General features: G+C 45.9%; 2 protein-coding genes and 1 non-coding gene across 9 annotated transcripts; 1 reads left to right on the top strand and 2 right to left on the bottom strand.

Annotated features, from left to right (window-relative positions):
• The first annotated feature begins 569 nt into the window (after positions 1–569).
• ubap2a (ubiquitin associated protein 2a) lies at positions 570–17,068 on the top strand. Of its 7 annotated transcripts, none has more exons than XM_060069299.1 (27): positions 570–725; positions 2,545–2,682; positions 2,937–3,014; positions 3,225–3,335; positions 6,290–6,452; positions 6,549–6,644; positions 6,753–6,816; positions 7,079–7,179; positions 7,277–7,332; positions 7,558–7,628; positions 7,766–7,955; positions 8,164–8,410; positions 9,007–9,308; positions 9,880–10,100; positions 10,755–11,058; positions 11,360–11,399; positions 11,646–11,817; positions 12,125–12,176; positions 12,922–13,225; positions 13,903–13,994; positions 14,246–14,296; positions 14,440–14,530; positions 14,622–15,026; positions 15,402–15,506; positions 15,605–15,672; positions 15,820–16,011; positions 16,327–17,068. In XM_060069299.1, exons 2-27 carry the CDS (start codon positions 2,587–2,589, stop codon positions 16,420–16,422), a joined length of 3,768 nt encoding a protein of 1,255 aa, XP_059925282.1. In that variant the 5' UTR covers positions 570–725; positions 2,545–2,586; the 3' UTR covers positions 16,423–17,068. The 7 variants fall into 7 exon arrangements, with proteins under 7 accessions (XP_059925282.1, XP_059925281.1, XP_059925280.1 ...); XM_060069298.1 differs by having other exon boundaries at positions 14,416–14,530; positions 15,775–16,011; XM_060069297.1 differs by having other exon boundaries at positions 6,290–6,644.
• A 457-nt stretch (positions 17,069–17,525) lies between these two features.
• Positions 17,526–22,087, bottom strand: nop56 (NOP56 ribonucleoprotein homolog). Its single transcript, XM_060069305.1, has 12 exons — positions 21,957–22,087; positions 21,248–21,337; positions 21,044–21,158; positions 20,654–20,815; positions 20,292–20,490; positions 20,003–20,190; positions 19,550–19,701; positions 19,256–19,356; positions 18,812–18,960; positions 18,506–18,627; positions 18,176–18,298; positions 17,526–17,931 (listed from the first exon to the last, which is right to left on the bottom strand). Exons 1-12 carry the CDS (start codon positions 21,957–21,959, stop codon positions 17,707–17,709), a joined length of 1,629 nt encoding a protein of 542 aa, XP_059925288.1. The 5' UTR covers positions 21,960–22,087; the 3' UTR covers positions 17,526–17,706.
• Positions 18,368–18,435, bottom strand: LOC132471322 (small nucleolar RNA SNORD57). The gene has a single exon (XR_009528838.1). It is a non-coding gene; the product is annotated as a small nucleolar RNA SNORD57 (small nucleolar RNA).
• Positions 22,088–22,661: the final 574 nt, after the last annotated feature.

The raw sequence follows: 22,661 nt of genomic DNA, 5'->3' as shown, positions 1-22,661 counted from the left end.
ATTAGGTGTGCAATGACATATAAGCATGTTTGAATACCCATAATTGGTACACCAACCGTCAGAATTAAATGTGCACGTCCAATGTCATACTAAAGCCCAGTGTATTGTGAGCCTTCATTTGCCACTGGGACAAAGTCTGCTAAATTAAATGTAAATGTTAAATGCGATTTTTAATGTGAGGATCTAAAACGGTCCAATTACTAGATATCAAGGTATATCATTTGGGAAATGTGGGTGTAATCTTGGCTCGTTCCCAGGCGTTCTCACCTCACACGCGAAACGCCTGGGAAGGGATGCTCCACATGAGCGTTTACTGACGAGAGAGCGTTGTGGTGGGGGGGACTTTCAGTTACATGGGTTGAGCTTCTAAGAGGCGTGACTGAAAGGGAATTACTTCAGATAGAGGGACATCGTTTCCCTTACATCTTTCGGATACTGCTTTGTCGAATTATTCGTCAAATCTCTATATTTATTATCCATGTCTTTTTTGTTAAGCTTGTCATGTTCTTATTTTCGCTTCGGGGCTGTATAAGACACCAGAAATTGCGTTGCAGTATACCGGGATAACGCCAAAAACGAGGTTCCTCTCCCAGCCTCTTGTGGCTTTGAAGAGATTGTGGTTAGGAGGTTGCGCGGCTGCGCAGACCAGACTCGGGCATCAACGGCGACATCGCACGTCACGTGACCACCTTGTCTGCTGCTGGCGGAGTGAAGCGTGTTAGCAGGTAATAAAAAAAATAAATCTTCTCGTCTTTGTCAAACTTAAGTGTTGGGTTATTAGCACATTTTTATTATTGTTTCATAAGAAATCGTGTGTATGCGTTGAATATGCGTCTCCGTCGCGCCTATTACACGCGCTTTTGGTAGCTTTTTTTTCGCATTTTTGTGATTGCTTTTCACCCGGCAAGCTGCGTCGGGATGGGATTGTGCACTGAGGCCATTTTCCATAGGATCGATAGAGCTTTGTTGTTAGCCCACTAGCATGTTGTAATGTCATGTGTTATAAACTACCAGTGGCATTGGATGAAACTGTGTTTTGGTGTGATTCTCCTTATTGACGATGTATTGTTATGCACATGACAGTGCGCTGGTTGACTTTCTATCCCGACCCTATTTTGTTAGCGATAGCCTCGACGGCTAGCGCCATCCCTGCATTTCTATGGCATTGTGTCAGCTAAGGGGAGTAGGCTAGCTAATCGTAGCTTACGCTAGCGAGGACAAAGGGATACATAGAATTAGTATTACCATTTCGGTGTGTAATATGTTAAATGGTACTGCATCGTGATGAGAAAATATATTATGCGTGAAAACTAAGGCGTTGTTGGGGATTTTTTTTAAACCGACCATGAAAACAAGTAATGCAAAACGCAGCTGGGGGATCTGACGGTCCGAATGTATACGTGTTAACGTTTAATATGCCCAGGGACAAAATACGTTTGAGTAAAGTGGCTAAACGTTGATAGTCTTTCATGTCATATATGCGGTGCAATGCCATAAAACTCATGACATGCCAAATCGCATCTCTCGAAGGTAGGATCGTGAGTTTTGTTGGTAATGGTTTGTTGTTGTTTGGTTTCGTATTCGTGTTGGCGCAGAATCTTCTCTATTTTATGAGTCAAAAAATAAAAATGGAGAAGACAATAGACATATGTACGGTATAGAACGACGTTGCCTCGGCCATCTCAGTATTTTTTTAAATACAATTGTACAGTCTTTTCCATGGTGTTTTCGCTTTAGCTTTGTTCAGTCCTGCAGCCAATAGCAAGAGTGCATCCACACACGTCATTTAACAGCCGGAGCTGTATTGCTATTGTTCTTCCACATAAAACAAATGGGTCAGAGGGGATAACAATACACGAGCAATAGGTCGTTATAGTTGTTTGTTTAAACTGTACCAGTATTAGTAACAATTAAGAATCTTTAAATTATGAAACTTGTTGTATTGTGATCATGCAGTGATTTAATATTTAAAACCTTTTATTTGCTCCAGCTAAAATGTACAACTATGAGCCGAATAGTTTTGGTATTTGGTAAATAAAAACATCTATAATGACTTGCCATGAATGTTTTTTTTGTTTTAAATGTCACATTTTACAATTTTCTTAAAACAGTTTATCTGGGACAGTGTATATATAAATCGCATGTATTGTGCGTACCTTACAGTGGGTGCCTGGTGTGTGTATGTTGATGATTCTACTACAAAATTGCACAGTTGTTTATAATGCCTGCTGAGTGTGAGTGGACATTGGGCTCACTTCCCTCCTTGACCTAGTTTATTACTCCCTCAGAGCTGTTGCATCACCAGGGCAATAGCGAGCCAATGTTGGTTTGTGTTTTTCAGAAGGCAAAAAAATGATAAGGAGGAATTTAAATGGTTGTGGAGTTGTTTTGCCTAGGCTGAATTCATGTGTTAAGACATTTGTATAAATGTACTACAAACGACATAAACGGCCTAGCCTTTATTCAAAGAGCCTTATTATATTAAATTAGTTTATGAAATGAAGGCGAGTATGTGTCGCTCACCCTATTGTGCTTCCTTTGCAGATTTTTCTATTTTGTACATACATAGTTTTGTATATACTGTATATGATGAGCTCGCTGGGCGGCGACAAGGCCCGGGGCCCTCGGGAGAAGACGCTGCCCACCGTCACACACTCCTCCCAACCACAGAAACAGATACAGGTGAGGTCTCACCTTCCACACTGGGAACTGATAGCAAATGCCAAAAGACCAACATGTACAGTTTTTTCTCCCGCCATAGAAATAGCTATAATACTGCAGAATGCAGATACACAAATGTTCAAATTCCGGGGAAAGGGGAATTCACTTTTGCATTGCATGTGCAATGCAAAAAAAAATCCTACTCACCCACTTGAAAAACCAAAACACTGTTTGCACTATAGATATATATTTTCCATTTTTGTCTCATGATCCAGGCTACTGCAGAGCAAATCCGCCTTGCCCAGGTGATCTATGACAAGAACGATTCTGACTCTGAGTGCAAAGTCAACCAGGTGAGGATGAAAGAGTCCCCTTCTAAATGCCAATGCATGAGGATAATCGTTGCCTAACCCTGATGGAGTCGGCCTCCGTTTTCCTTTGTGAATGCATGCCTTTCTGCTCGTCAGCACACTTGAAGACCATGCTCAAGTTAAACCTCTTGTAAATGTCATGCTTTATCCCTTTTAAATAGTTTTTGCTTGACCTTATGGCTCTGCTCCTAGCTCATGGAGGTCACGGGGAAGAACCAGGATGAGTGCATGATAGCGCTCCACGATTGCAACGAGGACGTGAACAGAGCCATCAACTTCCTCCTGGAGAGTACATCCGACACGGTAGGCCATTACCCTAGACCCACACGGATTACAAGAAGCTTCTTCCTTCCTTCCATTACCAATTTACTAAGGAGTTATTTAGCAAATGCTTTTATCTAAAGCGACTTACATGGATATAAAACATTTTTCTTTCATGTCATTAATGAGCAAGTAGGGGTTGGGCATCCTGCTCAAAGATGCCTACACACTTAGTACATTGAGGTTTGAACCAAAAAATCGTTCAACTAAGAGCCAAAAACCGAACTTCCTTTACCCTAAAAGGGTTCGCACCCTCGATGCGCCATCCACCAACATGCGTTCTATCAATTCAAAACTATTATTTCCAATGCGAGCCCTCACACTCGGTGAATCAATATAACTTCTAGCACTGTTCAAATTCAGCGCCACCCATTGACACCCGTTATAATAAACGCAGAGCAATACCTTAAATCCAACCTTCCCCGCCATGTCCTTGCCTTCCCCATCAGGCGTTTTATCCACTCATGTATTTTTGTGTTGAATGGCTGTCCCCCAAAATTCGTTTTTATTTAGCAGCCTAGAGGATGGACATTGCCTACATTCTGAATTAAAGGCTAGTTTCATTCGACAGAGTGCAAGGATTCTAGCTTTTGGATTGACTTGGGGTAGCTTGTTATTTCAGCTACCCCAATAGGTGAACTTGTTAGAGTAAGGCTTAAAATACTTGCTTGCAGTGGAAAGGGGCTCGGTAAAGAACAAAGATAAGATATGCTGGACCATTCTCCAGAGTACCAGACACATTTTGTCCGGTTTGTTGGAAAGTCTGTCCTGAGAAAACACAATAGGGATTAGGGCATTGACTTTTGCCCAAAAATCATATTCGAAGTTTGTTTGTTTATTAATATTAATATTCGAATATATTCAAATATTTATTAATAATATTTTGACCATTAAATGCCTTCAGTAAGACCTGGGCTGAATCCCAATACTTAGTACATACTATTTCTGTTCAGGGTCTACTGAACAGAAGCGTTCTACGCATAGCTGAAGACCGTACTACACTGTCAAGTGTAGTACGGTCTACAGCTATGCGTAGAACGCTTCTGAACGCTTCCGAACACCGCCGAAACTCCACCGGATGTTTGGAGATGACGTATCTCCCCTCAGATGCCGGCAAAACTACCTTGATAAGTTACCTGTTTTCCGTCTTGTCATCGTTGCTATAAAATTAAAAATGTCTCTTTTTACTTAATGACTTACTTTACTTTTTTACTCTTTTTAATTACTATTTTTTCGCCGCTTTCTACAACGTCTTTCTAAGCCGCTGTTGGTAGTGTCGGGTCAGCCATCACTTCTTCGTTCGTTACCAGACTCCGGTTGCTTTGTGGGATAGCGTAGTGACCTACCGTTGTATACTGTGGCGGTAGTACCAATGGGTAGTACGCATTCTTTAACGTTTTCCGTACTACACAATGCGTACTGAGCATTCGGACGCGCTATATTTGTGGCGTACTACAAAATGCATACTATAAGTATGAGTATTCGGATTCAGCCCTGGATTGGGTTTTGCGAGGTTTGTTTACCGGCGTTGCTATGGTTACCGGTATTGCGTGTTCCAACGGTTTATTGGGTTTCTGATTAATCGCTGTCTAATCAATACTTCATTCACTGCCTCTTCCGTGGTCATTACAATATTATGAATAGACTGCGTCGGGTTCTCCGACGTCTCTCCCTCTTGGCCTGCCCATAACAGGTTTGAATATTAAGGGCTGCCTAATATTCGTTCGAATTTTGATTTATTTTTTGATATTCGAATTATATTCGAATTACGAAGTTCAAAGTCAAAGCCCTAATAGGGATTGACAGTATTGTATTTATTAAGGATAATAATGGCCATTGGACAAATGGTTAAGTGTTTCTCCAACTGCATGCTGGACATTCTTGGTCAAAGTCCCAACCCTTCCCAGGCCGGCTTGTGGGCACAGATGGTTGGGGGCGGGTGGGGGGGATCGCTCAACTCTCTGTAGTCCCCCCCCTACCAGCTACCTTTGTTGTTTTTGTCTTGATTAAGGTCCCAAAATAGTTGGTGGTTCCTGTTTGAGAAGGGCAAAAGCCTATTTGTGGTAGGCTGAAATCTAACCCTGATCCAAATTAACAACATAGGGTGTGGTTCTGCACAAATCAAGATGAAACATCTTGGTAAAAATGCAGACTACCAAGATAAAGTTAGGTAAAAAAAAGACTTCTACATATATAAATACTGTCTGGAATTGGCATGTGGTGCACATGTAAGTTGAACCAAGTTCTTCAATATCTGATGAAATGCATATGTTTTTATGTTAAAGTAATACTAGCCTGTAGCTTAAAATAACCTACACATAACTTCAGTCAATGCTGATCGATAAAAATTCCATTTTATTTAAGAAAACGACATCCTATATAAAAAAATAGTGACAGTCTGGTACCTCTTTATTTCCAAGAATATTACTATTGACAATCTCAAAGTTCCCCAAGTTCCTCCACTGCTACATAATAGACAGAACTCATTATTTATTTATTTATATATATATTAAAATCTGAAACTCTTGTGAGAACTAACTGGGAGGTTAGCTACTAACGTTCATACAATATTACATACCATTCATGCAGAGACACATTCAACAAAAACAGGAACAGGGAGAAGAAAAACCAAATCAAAGGAAAGGAAAAGGGCTGCAAGCACAAAATAAGTAGAGTAACGTAACAAGACATGTTTGCTAAATACAATAATTTCAAACGACTCCAATGTAACCCATAAAAAAATCAAGAAGTGGTCACCAATTATTTTGAAATCTGTTCCGCGTGATGGTTTTGATAAAACAGGTTTTAAGCCGTTAAGAAAATGTACTGTCAGATTTCCTTTCAACAAGAATGAGCTTTTTATCCACCATATCCCTGGACCTTGACATCAATGTATTTGGAGACCTCTCATCCTCTGTGTCTGTGCTCCTCTCTAGACCTCATGGGAGACCGTAGGGAAGAAGAAGCCCCTCGTTAAGGAGGGACCGTCCGAGAGCAAGGAGAACAAGGAGAACCGGGAGAAGAAAGGAGACAAGGAGGCCAACAAGGGTCGCAGTGCCTCCAGCCGCAGGGGCAAGGGGGCTAGTCGCAGCCGACCGGGTACAGCCCCCCCGACAGAGACAGTCGCATCCCACCCTGTGTCGCTACCCCATCCCTTCGTGATGGACTCACCTGTGTGTGTGTCTGTGTATACAGCCGCACGCCCAGAGGAGAATGGGGTTGAGGTGATGCCCGTGGAAAGGGGCTCGGAGCGAGGCCGGAGGGGCAGGGGAGGTAGAGGGGGGTTGATTGGTACGTAAAGAGAGAGAGAGGGGGGTGGGAGACATTCAACCTTGTGCCGTCCTTCTCAGTGGCCGAGGGCTGAGGTGCATTGTCTTCTTCTCTTGTCGTATTGTGTAGGAGCCGGAGGTCGAGGCAGGGGCAGAGCGCCGCCAGGGAGCCGGTTCTCAGCCCAGGGAATGGGGTATGCACCTAGAACCTGATGTCGTATTCCTTCATAAGCAGAACTGCAAATTACATAATGTGTTTGTTTTCAAAAGCATTTCTTTGTTTTCCTGACTATCTTCTGTCGTACAATACCGGCAACAAAACTTAATAGGATATATATACCCTTCTTGTTATTTGCTTTGTAACAGGATTTTCTTGTCTTTCTCATGCCCACTCCCTCTACTTTGACTTTTCACCAACACTCCTTCTTTGTTTTTCCCCTCCTCTTCTACCCCCAGGACCTTCAACCCGGCGGACTACACCTCAGATTCCCGCACGCGGACCATGGACTCAGAGGTGTGGGACACGGGGGCCAACGGCACCAACCCAGATGGAACAGGTAGGTGGCGTTTATGTGCGTCCTCCTATTATGAAACGCAATTACTATCCTGACCGGATGGGGCTCTGATCTCTTGGCGTTCCCCTGCGTCTCTTAGCCTGGAGGAATACACTGGAAGACTGGGCTGCTGAGGACTGGAGCGAGGATGTCAGTGTGAGTTACAGGCAAATGTTGTGTGTTCTCATGTGTCTTCCCTTCTAACCTCCAGAGCCATTTCAGAATGGGTAGGATGATGAAGTGTGAGGATGCTGAGCATATTAAGCCTTTATTAAGAGTGAAGATGTTAATCTTCATTTATACCACTCCTATAGTGGTAACCGTATGAATTGCCACTGCTTGGACTATAACAATAATCTCTTTGGTTTATTCTTTCCTCAGCTCTCCGAGACCAAAGTGTTCACCTCCTCGTGTGCGCCTGCTGCTGAGAACCACATCACACCTGGACAAAGGTAACTAAAAACACATCCATCCTACCACTGATGGATCAGGCTCTTTAATAATGTGATGCACTGTAATAATGATAGTCAATACCACAGCAATAAAGTTGCTCTGCTAAGGATATTCCCATGCTCCGTCTCATTGTTAGCCTGGACCTGGCCACGCTGCTGCAGAAGCCTGTGGGTGGAGGTAGGGAGGCTCCCCCTTCCTCTTCCTCCTCCAGCTCTCAGAGCCTGGTCTTTACCAACTCCCACCACCACCACCATCAACCGCAGCAGCCCCAGCTTCCCCTCAGCCGAAACGCCACTGGCAGCACAAGCTATGCACACGTTGCCCTGGTAAACTGACAATCGCTTCTGCTGCTCTGCCCTTTCCCCCTACATTAATGATACTCCTCCTCCCACATGCTAACAAGCATCTTCCCCATAGGTCCCCTTTTTCGTTTGGGATGTAAATTGTTGTTTTTGGGTTGACACAGGATTCACCTGTGTCATGCCAAAAACCCTCCGCTTAAAATATCTTTCCATCTCTTGCTATGTGCATCAGTCGTCCGTGCTTGGAGCTGGTTTCGGTGACCTGGGACAGTCCAAACGGAGCCAGCCAAGCGCCGGAGCTCAGATACTGGAGCAGCTAAAGGGTCCCGGCCTGGGTCCGCTGCCATCCTCCCAGGCCACGCCCTCTGTCGGCACCCAAGGGGGTCGTCTGCCCGGCCTTGGAGTCCAAGTACCTCCGCCAGTCTCCTCCAGCTGGGACCTGAAGGTGTCAGAGCCCGGTGCCTCCTCGCAGTTCAGCCGTGAGTGTCTTTTCTTTCCTTCCCATGGTTTTTTCTAGCAATGTTAATCTGGCCAAGGGGTCTCTTTATTTATTTTTATAATATAATTTATGAAATCCCTTTTTTTTATATATATATATCACTCAGCCCAGCCCTTCTTAAGGTTAAGGTAAACTAAGGAATATTAGCTCAATCCAAGAAATGGAACAGTGAATAGGAACAAAGCAGAGGGATCCCTCCTTCCAGGGAAGGTTAGGAATGCGATAGTCACCAAATGGGCAGACGTATAATTGCAGCAAACATAACAAATCAGGATTAGTAACGATTAAAGGAATACATAGTCATGATTGTAGACTAGTCTGTTTAATCGGACGCGTCTGTTTGATAAGCCTCCTTTTCCCGTCAGCGTATTACAAATAATATTATAAATCTGCCATTCTGTGGGAAATACTAAAAGCCACTCTGCAGCTGAGTGAATGCAATAGAAAAAGTCGTCCCCGTACCTGAAGGTTATAGTCTGCTGTACCACACAGTCAGCGCTGGTTTGAAAAGGCTTGAGTGTCTCTGCCCCTCCTCTTTTTGGACCGCACCTCAATGTGTGTTTGTGTTGCTTCCAGGGGAGTTTGGTATGCAGCCAGAGCCCTCCCTAGTTCTGAGCCAGCTGGTCCAGAGGCACGCGGGACCCTCGCTGCCCCTGGCGCGCCAACCCAGCCCCCCGACGCAGCGGCTGCAGCAGGCCGCCCCCGCCGCCCCGTCTCCCGGGCTCCAGGCGGGCCAGGGAGGCCCCCTGCTGGCTGCTGGTAGTGCCAAGTCTCCTGCGCCCAGTGCAGGGCTGGACCCTCCGGGCAGCGGCACGCCGCACCAGCAACAACGGGCGCAACTCAAGGGCCAGAAGCGAAGGATACCCCCCACGTCCAAGGTACAGCTGGACCCCCCCCCCCCCACGGACACGGCGCAAACGCTACTTAGGAAGCATGCCATGCAACGTTTGGTCTGTAAGATGCCTGATGTCGTGCCTGACTTCCACTTTGTAATGGAGGGTTACAGAACCAGCTCTGGGCAGCAGGCGGTGCCGTTAAATAAACTAAAAGCCATCACTTTAAATGTATTTACAGTTCTCTTAAAGTCAGTGGTTGATGTCCAACTCTTTGGCCGAACTAATCCTCTACATAGAGCTCCACATTTTTAACATCTACGGTAACATCTCTTAATGCCCTTGCACGACGAAACAAAAGCATAGAGCATAAGTCAAAGCCAAACTCTTTTTTCAGCTGGTGGATCAGCTTGAAATGAAATGCATCAAATGCTCCACCCTGGAAATCCCAGCTCCGCATGCGATGTGGCATTGCTCACGAAGGCTCATGAAGGAGGCGGATTGAAGGAGGATGTGCTTTACGCTGCTTTGCGCTCTATGCTTGGGTCTCGGTGTGACAAGGCCCTAATGCTCCAGTCATTGTACAACGAGGTGACTCTGGAACCTTCCTCCCCAGATCCCCTCCACGGCGGTAGAGATGCCAGGCTCCGCAGACATTCCCGGGCTCAACCTCCAGTTCGGAGCGCTGGACTTCGGCTCAGAGTCGGCCATCCCAGACTTTGGCGCCGTGGAGAACTGTGTCGTTGGCGCCTCGCGGGAATCAACCCCGGGCCCCGTGGCCGCTCCAACCGCACCTGGACCCCAGAGCCAGTCCAGCCTGTACTCCACACCCCTCAGGTACCAGAGCACCGCCCTGACTATACTGCCGTTGTCTGGAAACAGCCCATTTAGCACTTTTATTTTGAACTATGCATAGGCAATTAATAACCCTCTGCAGTCGCTTGGGGCCATTTCGGAGCGCAATGTTTGGTAAACGAACTCAAACGTCTGTTGACGCCCTGTGGAACCTTGGACCATTGGAACCCATCTGTTGTCTCAATGTTTGCTGTGTTTTTTGGTGTCAAAATGTTATTATTTAACGAAACACAGTAACCAAGAGATTTTAGTCAATTTTTATGTTCATGAACAAGCTTATTAACAGTCTGAAGAAAATAAAATAAAACTGGGAAAGGCAGTGTAATTTGCTCAATTTTCAGTTACACAACAGACGTCTAGTAAGCAAGGGGATAAATGCCAGAATATACTTTCTCTTATATATTTTTAGCTTATCTTTCTAACCCTTTTTACAAAGATGTATCCAAAAATAGCGACATATCAAAATCAATTTGAGACCGAAGAAGAACAAGTGTCTGTCCCACCCACCTTTTAAACCTGGATCGATTTCAGAACGTTTGCATTCTGAGAGTTGTGTGTGAAACCCTTGACTGACTAAGTGCCAAGAGCTTACCAAGTCCTGACTCTGTGCTGGTGTGCTGGCTGTTTGACCGACAGTGAGTCCCTGGGCCTCCCGCTCTCGGTGCCGCTGCCACTGCCCATCTCCTCGTCGGAGCCCGTCTACCACTCGCCCTCCATCACGCTGCCCAACCTATCCGCCTCCTCCCTGGGCACCGCCAGCTCAGCCAATCCTCACGCTGCCGCTGCCGCCAGCTCCGCCGCCTCCGCGCTGTCGTCCTCCGTTGCGGTCCAGTCCACCGCCTCCCCCTTCTGCTCCGTCGGGGGGAGTTACGACGCACCTTTGTCGGTCCACTCGCGGCTGGCCTTCACCCAGAGCAAAGAGGCCTCTGGGCCGGTCATGGTGAGTGGAACCCAGGGCTCGCTGTGGGAGTGGTGATGGTCATATGGTCAATGGTCATATGGTGGAAGTTTGTTTCTATCATCCCCACCAATTGCATAAAGAAGCAAAAAGGTTTTTACTAAAAGTAGAAAATCCCACACGTTTGTAAAGATATCTACATAAGTTGCCTAACATGATAAGAAACGCTTGGGACTTACAACACCTTTTTCCTTTGTTTAACGTTCTAGTAGATTCCCTGTTTGATCCATCACTCATCCTTTGTTACACCCAGGCTAAGTTTAGTTTTTGTCTTGTCCCTCAGAATGGCTTGAACGGCATGAGGACGTCAGTTGCTTTAGACAGTAAGTGCTCCCCTAATGTTTTGTCTTTGATCATAATAATGTACTGCATATATGTTAATGCAAGAGATGACTGAGAAATGTTCCCCATGGTAAACTGAGATCAAGGTCACATCCTGTCCTGCTGTTTTATGATTCGTTTTTCAAATATCTTTTGCAAAAAATAGCGGATCGTGTTGCCATGGCCCTTTTGTCGACGTCTTAAATAACACACAAACTCTCTTCCCCTCTCTCCCACCCACATCCCAGCATCATCAGTGTCATCCACACCAAAGCCTGACTCTCCCTCTCTGAGCGTCAGCAGCCACAGTGGGCAAGGCGGCCCCTCCCACCACCCCTCGGTGATGCCCAATCACAATGCTGCACTGGCCAGCCTGGCCCAGGACATGCCCACTGTCAGCCAGCTCAGCTCTCTCAACAGGTAACACAACGCACTCTCTCATTGCTCTCTCTCATTCGTTTCCATGTCCCATTTTCTTCGTGGCGTCTCAGACTCCCACCCACTGCCACTCTCTCTTCATCCCCACACTCTCTCTTAATCCATCTCTTTTATTCTCTCTCTGTCTCAGTGTCTCTCTCCCTCAGCTTTTTAAATTAGATTGAAGTTAATTACCATCATGAGTACAGGTATAAAGCCAATGTAATGCAGGGAGCCTCAAACCAGAAGTGCACTGTAGTATTATGTACAGATCTGCTCATGCCTTCACTAAACCCCCATCTCTCCTCAGCCATGCCAGCAGTCACTCTTCAGTCTCGGCAGCGGGCTCCAGTGCTCTCACTGTAAGTCAAGCAAAGCGTCATTGTTCTATGTTGATACACGATCATGAGTACTTTTGTGTCTACCTGGGGTTAGCAACAGAAACACTGAACTGGCTCTCCAGTTCACTGCTATCTTCAGTCTTAAGGTGACTGAAAACCGTTGTGATTTTTGTATATTTATTGAAGTCGTGGAGCTGATTTGGACCGTACACGTGTACCGCGATGCTCATTAATATTTGTTGATCATTCATCTCGACGCAATTTGCGCTAGTCCAAGCCAATGTTTACTAACACAGCTGTATGTGAATATAGGTTTTCTGTAGGTAACATGACTAGTGCAGTATCACAACAGATCTTCTTTGGATACCAACCAATACCAACTTTCTATGGAAGAGGGATAGGCTTTCTTTAGTTTTGGAACAGGGAAAAGACCTCAAGAACAAGCGTCTCCAAAACATGGACGTATTAACGAACGCACCCCGACCTTTCATGATACCCCTCATTTGCTAAACTATTGTACACCATCCAACTTTTAGCATAAGGTTGTTTTCTCTAGGCTATACGATTTTACGGTTTGAATCCATCTTGCCTTTTCACTGGCGCAATTCTTATTGTAAACTGCTGTGTATTCGCGTGGTGGATGATGTGAACAGTGTTGACTTTTTTCCCTTCGATTATTTGCTCTGCATCTGATCTTCCAGTACGTTTTGTTCTGCTGTAGTTTAGGGTTGTTTCTAAAATGCCCTCCTTCTCCCCTGCTCGCCAGTACACCAGTGGGGACAGCAGTAGCATGAGCTCCCTGGCGCCCTCGTCTGGCTCCTACACGTCGTCGCAGATCCCCGGCCCGTCGCTCCACTCGGTGCACCACCACCACAACAACATCAACATCAGCAGCAGCAGCAGTAGCATCAGCCACCTGGCTAACATGGCCAACATGGGTGGCGGCATGAGCAGCGCCATGGCTAACGCGGGCGCGCTGCACTCGGCTCTGGGGCTCAGCTCCAACGGCATCGGCGCCGCCTCCAACCTGGCGGGGGGCCGGACCGCCCCGCTGCTCTCCTCGTCCAGCGGTATGTACATTCAACCGCCCCAAACCGGAGCACGGTTCAAAGGGTTTAAAGGTCTAAAGTTATGGACAACAGGATCTAAAACTGTAAATGAACCATAATTGATCACTTAGGGCAGTATCCAAAGACCTAACTAACCTGTCAGGATAATATCCAAAAGTATATTGATATACATTGCTGCTAATAAACTCAGTCTTGGAAAGACTCCGGACGGTTGGGGTCCCCCCTTTATATTAAAGAGGTTTAATATAAAGGGGAGGATTGTATGATTTTTGCAATGTATCTGAAAGGCGCATCTAAGGTACTTTATTCACTTCATTCATTTTTTAATTAATTGTCTTTCTTCTAATGGTTGGATTAGTTGACATACGTTATAGACATCGGATCAGTAGTAATGGTTGTTAATGTTGCTAAACCTGCGCTATCTAACCTTTCTACTGCAGATATTTACTCCATGCAAACATCTGCACTTGAAACAGCTAAACTACAATGTTTCTCAAGAATAAAACGCTTCCATCCATGAGTCAATCTATCCAGGGAATTGTTCTCTATAGATTGTATTCTGGTCCACAATGGCTCACTTCATTTCACTTGAGGTTATTGTTATTTATAGGAGACCATGGGTATCGCTGACTTTCAGGTTTAAGTAGAACATGTAGTCATGGTGTTTCTCCTGTCAGGCAAAGCCCCTCCCAACCTGTCCCAGGGCGTGCCTCCACTGCTGCCCAACCAGTACATAATGGGCCCCGGAGGACTGCTTCCAGCATACCCAGTAAGAGCCCCTGTAGTGCAAAAGTCCCCTGCCATGGGTCACGTTTCTTCTGGTCTGTTGATTTGCATTTAACATGAAGTACATTCTATGTATATCTTTGCTTGCTATTGAGAAAATAAGCTATTACATTATTTACAGTTTACTACTGAAAAGAACCTCTCTCCTCTCTGAGGGGAGGGGGGGTGACAATAGTTGGTGTGTCTGTGTTATGTGCTTTGAGACTGACGCCTGTGTCTTCTTGTCGCACACAGCAGATCTATGGCTACGAGGATCTCCACATGCTACAGTCCAGACTACCCATGGTGAGCCAATAGCGCATGACAATATTCAAAAGGGTCACATTGAAGCACTGTTTTGGGCTATGCCATCTTTTGGTTATCTTGTGTATTTTACCAATCATTTTGAATCCCTGTCAAAACTGACGTGTCCCCGTCCGTGGCCGCAGCCCTCCTTGCAGGACTACTACGGCATCACATTCCCTGGGCCTGCAGCTCTCTCAGGCAGAGACGGGAGTCTCGCCAACAACCCATACTCAGGTATGATTGGATCCTCCAAGCCTCCTATTACCGCCCGTGTGAATCCATGTGACAGAGCCATGACGTGGACCAACCCATCTCCCCAATGCAGGTGAAGTCACAAAGTTCGGAAGGAACGACTCCACCTCGCCGGCCCCCCCGACCAGCCTGTCGGCCCCCCAGCCCCCCCAGGGTCAGAGCCAGGGCCAGAGCCAGGGCCAGCCTCAGCAGCCCCAGGCCCAGGGCCAGCCACAGCACCACGGGAACCAGCAGGCCTTCCTACCCCCGGGCTACAGCTACACCGGCCTGCCCTACTACCCCGGTGTGCCCAGCGCCGTGCCCAGCGCCGCAGCCTTCCAGTACGGCCCCACCATGTTCGTCCCTCCGGGAGCCCAGGGGCCGGCCTCCGGCAAGCAGCACGGCATGGGCCTGGGGCTGGGCAACCCCTCGGCCAGCCCCTTCCAGCAGCAGAGCCAGCAGCAGCCCAGCGGCTACGGCCAGCACACCTTCAGCTCAGGTCAGCAGCCCGACGCACGGAGAACAGCAGACGGTTCAGACTCCTTTTTAAAGACCGTAGAGATGGTGGAAAACGTCTCCTTTTTTATCAATTAAAAAATATAAAATATATTGTATTATTTGCCTATGATTATGTAGAAGACTTTATTTTAGAATATTTAATTATCTATACGGCTTCTAAACTTTGCTAAATTACATATCAACATAATGAAAAAGGTATTCCTCAGATGTCTTTAAACAGTTAAATTGAATGGAGCGTTTGTATCTTCGACGGTATTTAACATCATACCGTCTGTATTTCTAAATACCCTGGTATTCGGTGATGGCACCCACGCCTAGCTCAGACTCCTAAAGCGCAATGTGTCGTGACTCACAGGGTACGAGGAGCTGACGGCCGGGCCAGCCGGTGTGGACTACAGCAAAGGCTACAGCAACTCCTCCCAGGCCCAGGCCAAGTCTGCTGCTAGCGGCCCTGGGAAAGGTACCTGGCGCAGCCCAGTGGGCCCTCCTCACACCCCAGCTTAGTGAAGACCCCCGAGCTCCTGTGCACACCTTAACAGCCGTCCTTCTCTCCCACAGGCGTCTCTGTGACGTCCAGTAACTCGGGAGTGCCAGACATCAGTGGAAGTGTTTACAATAAGAGCCAGGTGAGCGTCCGCCCTCCTTGAACACACGTCTTGTTGCATTTAATCTCTGCTGGTTCCGTGGATATAGTTGATGTTTAAATATGGTAACGTATTAAACCTTAGCCCTACAATGGAGCCAAATGTGTCCTGTTTCCACACCCCGGCCAGGCCTTTGACAAGCAGGGTTTCCACGCCGGGACCCCGCCTCCCTTCAGCCTGCCTTCAGCGTTGGGGGGCCCGGGGCCTCTGAACCCTGGTGGGGCCCCTGGAGGCTACGCCCCGGCCCCCTTCCTTCACATCCTGCCTCACCAGCAACCCCACTCCCAGCTGCTACACCATCACCTGGCTCAGGACGGACAGGTAACACACACGCACACTTTGAAACACGCATACAAGTACAACTGAATGCCTTCCAGTCAGATTAAACGTGGAGGATTCCTGTGTATCTTGTATCTGTGATTCCTTCGCTAACGTACTGCTGGAAATTACTGCATGCTTGGATGAAGGAAAATAGGATTTTATTACTGGAGAGGCCTCACTTGCCACCTTTTGTGGCCATGGCTTACCCATATAATTCACGTAGGTGGTGAGACTCGATGGGAAAGCTACATTATTTACTCATTAACCGGGGGGAAGAGAAATTAAGATGAGCCTCTGTGTGTCCTGCTGGTCCAGGGTGGTCCTAGCCAGCGCGGCCAGTCCAGTAGCATGCAGCAGAAGAGCCAGGTCAACAAGTCCAGCTACGGCAGCTCCCCCTACTGGGCCAACTGAGACGTCCTCTCGGTCTGATGGTTTTTTCGGACGCACATCACAACCGATCGATTAGACTATCAAGGAACCATTTTACAGCACCATGTTAAAATACAGACACACAACCACCCTTCCCCCTCTGCTCTATATATCCCCTTTTCAAATTTATGGCTGTTGTATGTAAAATATATTTATGTATGTATTTATACAGTATATATGTATTGGTAGAAAATGAAATGTGGTTTTCTGCATTTTTTTTTTTTTTTGAAGGACATTTTATCAACAAAAAAAATCGTGGGAAGATTGCTAATCATGGAGAATTTATGAAGTTGATGGTAAATATACTTGAACACGAACAAGCATCATGTGTAGTGGATTTTCTTTTGTATGCATACATGAACCCTGAGAATGATGTACATAAAGCTATACATCAATTTCACGGCAAAGGCCTTTTTTTAATTTTGAAACAAGTTTTTGTAACTTCGTCTCCCCATCTGTGAATCCTTATATTGAGGGGACTTTAGTTGATCGCTTGACTTTCTTTCCCCTCCCATTCCTCGTCTCCTTCCCCCTTACTAATTGGCTGATATACAGCCAGGCCTTGGATTTGATGTCATTTTAACATTGGTTTAATCATTGTTGTCCAAATTAAAAGTTCTGAACTGTTTGAAGTCTTGTTATAGCGCAGTTCACTTGAACACTTACATAACACTGGTTGCCCTATAATTTAAGGGAAAATGGGATTTAATTACCAGGGTTAAATTATATCCAATCTCTTGATTAGACAATTGGTGAGCCAGATGGAAGGGTTGCCAACGGTAGTTTTATTTCTGAGAAGATGGCTTGAGACCTGCTAAACTACAAGGGTCTGTTCTTAAGTAGCATGGTATAAGTGTAGGTATTTAAACAGTTGGCCAATAGTTGCAAAAAATGTTAACACGATCAAGCTCTGGTTTCTGCCTGCAAAATGTTGAAGGTGCCGGCCTCAGTTAACCCATGCTCAAATGCTGTTCAGCACGACCATCCTATTACGGCTAGCAATAATTCCATGCCCTACGTGAGCTTGATTGTTTATAATCTACAAAGATAAATGTCGACACCGACAGAGGACCCAGACAAATTACTAAAAATGTCACATGGCGTTTATTTACACGGATAACAGAAATAACTTCAAGGCACAATTCTGAAAAAGTGAGTTGACGTTTTCCATTTATATAAAGCATATTACACGAAAGTCACTTGTTGGTCATTAAGTCCAGCAAACAAAATGCATCAAAATAAAAACTGTACAGGTACAAAGTAAATCTATTCCGCCTTGATCTTCTTTTTCTTCCTCTTCTCAGTCACAGGGGTCTCAGGTGCCACCTCAGCCGCCTCGGTTTCCATGGCTTCAGACTTGCGTTTCTTTTTCTTCTTGGCGGGGGTTTCCACTTCCTCGGCAGCTGGAGCCTCGACATCGTCTGGAGTCTCAACTGCCTCAGCCTTGATTTTCTTCTTCTTGACTGGTGTCTCAGCCTCTCCATTTTCAGCCTGAAAGTTAGAAAATGCATTAAGGTAGTTTAGTGAAACTGTACCAAGTGTAAGATCACAACTGTTGTATCAGCAAGCAAATTGATGTCTGACTCGCTTCAGTGATTTGGTCCACTGGATGGGACCAGCCAATGGTTCGGAGTCATTTTGATATGGCACGCCGTATACTGAGATAAAACCAAGTGGATGGCAAGATCCCAAATCTTGCATGCCAGGACAAAGCAAGCAAAGCACTGGTCATTACCTTTATCTCCGCCGTGCCGTTGGCTCCACCGTTTACCTCCTCATGGAGCTTACTCTCACGCTTCTTGCGTTTCTTCTCCTTTTTCTCCAGCTTCCTCTTGATCTCAGTGGTCACGTCACCAGCCTGTAATGCGGAGGATACAGTCAGTATGCAATACAAGAACTTAACACATACACCATCATGGTACTCGCTGTGTCAGGCTCATTAAATCATTTTGTACCCCCAGTATTTAGTCGGGGCAAGAGTTGTCATCACTCACAACGAAGAATTTAGCTCACTTTAATTTCTGTTTCTACTGGGAGGCAACTGTCACATGTGAGAACTCTTTACCTCTTTCATTGCCTCCTTCATGACATCAACGTTCTTCCTGGGGAGGTCACCAGTCTCGTAGAAGGACAGTCGTTCCTCTACCTGGTTGCGGAGCTTGTCACCAAACACACTTGTAGGCACCTCTGTAAAACACCACAATATCAGTCAGTATGGGCGGCATTGAGTTCTTGCATCCTTTGTAAGCCAAGAGACTGCTCAGGGATAAAGCTATCATCATCGTCAACCCAAAGGTTGAATAGTGTTGACGAAAAATATCGACATCATTGCCACTAACTAATGTGGTTTAAAGACGCAGCCTTGACTCACCAGAGAAGCAGTCTATGCGTGAGGCGATGGTGCACTTGTTTGCCAGGTATCTGGAGATACGGCCCTTGTTCTTTGCAGCAGCGCGACCAATGAATGTCGAGTGGAAGATGAGGCCGTATTTGGGAGTGTTGCCGCGTGTCTTCAGCGCTCTGTTGACAGGATGCTTTGACATTTAGAACAGGCAAAATTGCCAATTGATGGGAGAGACTGCACACTTTAAACCCAACAGAAGAAATCTAGACAGTCTACAGACTAGCCGTGTTCCTCTACCTCAGTGCTTTAAGTGGCTGCTCAGACTTTGGGGGTGCACAAGGATATGAGAAAGATCACTCTGGAAGTGGTTACACAAAAGTGTCCATCTCCAGTCACTCTTCTCTGCTGCGGCCCATCCCTGCCATCACTGCAGCCACTGGTTTCCCCAGCAGGGAAGGGTTGCCCCAGTACCTGAACAGGGCTTTCTCTGCTCCCAGGATCTGGACAGTAGAGGCTGGGTATTTGGCCAGATTGGTCAGGCTTCCAGCATGTGAAATTAGCCGAGCTCCCACCTGAAAATAAGACAAAAAACGTGCATCAGAATGGCAAACCCTTTGATAAACTCTGGTTTGGCTTCTAGCTAACAAGGACTTTCAGCACCTAATTGGTTTCTCAGCACAGTTACTCAGGGGATTGACAGATTTGGTAAAACATCATTAGTCCCAACTATGGCCGTGTTCATAATGACAGCAGATCTCAACTCACCACTTCTCCGATCAAGGCGGCTAGGTTGGGGGCCACCTGGCTCATCCTAGAGCGCAGGTACTCCTGCAGCCCCCGGCGGTAGTCTGCCAGGGACACGACGCGGTTGGAGAAACTCTCGATGTTGATCAGGTCGATGGGAGATATGTCCATACCTTAACACAAAAGAATAGGCAGTGTGAACAGAAGCGTTGAATACAATAGCAGTATCCATTCAAGGCATGATAAATGGCCTTGACGTCTGTTTTTCAATCTCTGGTCAACAGATACATGGTTGTTTCTCCCGACAGGATCCGCAGAGAGGGTTTGTTCCTTCACTACAGGTTTATGAGAGCTATAATAATTTGCCCCTCTGTGTTAGACACCAAGGACACACAAGAAGTCCAGGGTGGGCAAAAAAGGGGCCATATGCAGTCATACAAAAACTATAATTACTCATATGCATGTATAACTTACCCATGGAGCTGCGTGAGGCGTCCAGGATCGCCTGGGCCTTGGCACTGTCCATCACCACCTCCTCCAGGCTCTCTAGACTCTCCTCAGAGAGCTCCTTCCTGTTGCCAATCAGCTGGGTCAGGCGGCAGTATGTAGAGTTGTCTGCAACGATCTTGATCAGCTCTGGGAAGTGGTAGCCATACCACTCACTGGAGGGATAGAGAATAGTCATTAAGACATTGGTCGTCTCCTGAAAGACATGCCATTAACAGATCTGAAGGCTGCGACGTGACAATGGCCAATTTCTTACCGGACTCTCATTGAGAAGGTGTTTATGTCCTTGTCGAGTTGGTCCAGGAGAGCAATAGACTGGATGATCATGTTGTCCGCTCTGTTGACGTTGAACTTCACCTTAGACCGAGAGTAGCTGTGGCCTAGACCCAGTTGTGCCTTTGAGGCGGCCTGGGCAGTCAAACCCTTCACCAGCGAGTGGAAATGCAGACGAACACCTGAGAACAGAGACAATGGGTCAGCCATGTCCTACTACAAGAGAACAGAAGGCTTTATTCCTGGCTGTTTCAGGTTTTCAGTATAAACCATCACGAGTGTCTGGGTAATAAACTTCATCACAACAGCCCAGTCGGTCAAAAACCAGTCATGCCAACACCTCACCTCTTAAGATCTCCACCACCACTCCCCCGGTCTGGATGGAGAACGACAGCTCCTCCTGCAGGGCTGCACCTATCTTTGAGTCAGACACCCCCAGCATGGCCTTCTTTTTTGATTGGGGCATGTTTGTTTCAAGAAACAGCCTCAGGTCAGCATGAACAACACCTGAAGGGGTTAGAAACGAATGTATGTTAGAAATCCGATTCACAGGGTCAGGTGATTGCTTTAGCGCAGAGAATTAAATGGGCATTTATTCCACAAATGATTTTACACTTGATCGATCCGGATGTTCAGAATATTTGGAGGTTGTCAGCACAGAAATTCAGTGGATTGACAGATAATTCATCATCATAACATCCAAATCAAGTTTGATGCATAAAAGTTGCTTTTTACCTTCAGAAATAGCGTTGATGTTTTCCAGGGCACCCTGTGCTGATTTGAAAGGGAAGAAAGCCGCCAGACTGACCATGCTGGTGAACTTTGCGATTTTGGTCACACATTCTTCCACCTACAACAACCGGTTTAGAATGTTAGTTTCAAGAAAGGCAGCAAATATCCCAAAAAAATTCTCTGGGTGTGGGTGGCTGCGTCGCTTACCATAGGAAGAAGCATGCCGATCTCCTCCACTTCTTTGACCGCGAACAGGGCATAGCCTGCGGCATGTTCGAACAACACATGCAACTGCACCTGAAATGTTCCATTATGGTTAGTAATTAAACGGGAATGAAGAGCAATAACAGCGATGAAAAAAATTTATAGCCCATCCGCGATCTATACAAACATTACACGTGGCGGAATTTTTTATCGTAAATGTATCGCCATAACTTTTATAATTAAGTAGCAATTCAATCCAAATGCCAAAATGAAACAATACACCCAATGTAAAAAATGTGCATTGGTGTAGCTTTGACCACGTTGCTCTAACAGCACCCACGTGGTTGCCTGAGTTGGGCCTACTGCTTGAATAGCTAGGGTAGCTAAAGTGCGCCACACGTTGCTGTTGTACTACAAATAATCCCTAGGCACACAAGACACCGTTTTGTCATTTAGTCTAGAATAGAGTAATAATCGACATGGGATGGTATGAACGTACAGATGAAGCATTCACAGTTTACTTAAAACACTCATGCGCCATATAGGTTAACATGTGCATGCATCGCCATGCTGACTAGGCCTTGACATTAGTAAATCTAATACATTAAACACGACTCTTGGAAATTACATAAAAACATCATACAACTAGAATGCATAACTGGATGTAATCCATGATAACCAAGACTATCTCCCATATACACAAATCTCTTACCATGATGAAGACGACTCTGCTGCGACACAGAGTACGTCCCGCTACCTCTGCTTCGTTATAATGGAAAGATCTCTACCACTGCACAGTTCCTAAGCCAGTTTATACCGCCTTCATCTCGCGAGATCTGCCCGAAAGTTGATTTCATACGCCACCTATTGACCATGTCGATTACTACAGGCTCAAATACCGGGGGTTAGTAAAAAGTTAATGAGTGTCTTCTGTTCACAGAGCAAGAAGCACAAAATATATTGTGGCGTGCAAGTGTTTAACAACATCAGTTCCTGTAAAAGCATTTTATTTAAGTTCATTCCGACAACAGTCACAACCTGAACTGCAAATATGTTTTCAATTAAGAGAGGAAGTATGTTGAGTGTTATATCTGAAACGAAGACATTAAGTTCTCCACAGACACCCGTTTCCAGGGAATGGACGCATGCAGGTGTGTTTGCAAAGAAAGGAATATTACTCTCAGGTCATAAACACCTAATTGGATAGAATATAAATAGACTAGTTAGGTATAGGACCTATAACACACACACACACACACACACACACACACACACACACACACACACACACACACACACACACACACACACACACACACACACACACACACACACACACACACACACACACACACACACACACACACACACCACATTCAAACACTTGTTGGCTATACTATCTAATAACCAACATATA

The sequence above is a fragment of the Gadus macrocephalus genome, chromosome 13 (genome assembly GCF_031168955.1).
Source record: "Gadus macrocephalus chromosome 13, ASM3116895v1".
NCBI classification, from domain to species: Eukaryota; Metazoa; Chordata; class Actinopteri; order Gadiformes; family Gadidae; genus Gadus; species Gadus macrocephalus.
This window is presented reverse-complemented; position numbering and strand designations above follow the sequence as displayed.

Excerpts from the sequence above, each read along its gene's own strand:
- ubap2a (XM_060069292.1), top strand. The coding sequence starts at position 2,587 with ATGATGAGCTCGCTGGGCGGCGACAAGGCCCGGGGCCCTCGGGAGAAG. Across the intron at positions 3,336-6,289 it reads TGGAGAGTACATCCGACACG|ACCTCATGGGAGACCGTAGG; the intron begins GTAGGCCATTAC and ends GCTCCTCTCTAG. Across the intron at positions 11,400-11,645 it reads GACGTCAGTTGCTTTAGACA|CATCATCAGTGTCATCCACA; the intron begins GTAAGTGCTCCC and ends CCCACATCCCAG.
- nop56 (XM_060069305.1), bottom strand. Across the intron at positions 21,159-21,247 it reads TCGGCATGCTTCTTCCTATG|GTGGAAGAATGTGTGACCAA; the intron begins GTAAGCGACGCA and ends CGGTTGTTGTAG. Across the intron at positions 18,299-18,505 it reads TGAAGGAGGCAATGAAAGAG|GCTGGTGACGTGACCACTGA; the intron begins GTAAAGAGTTCT and ends TCCGCATTACAG.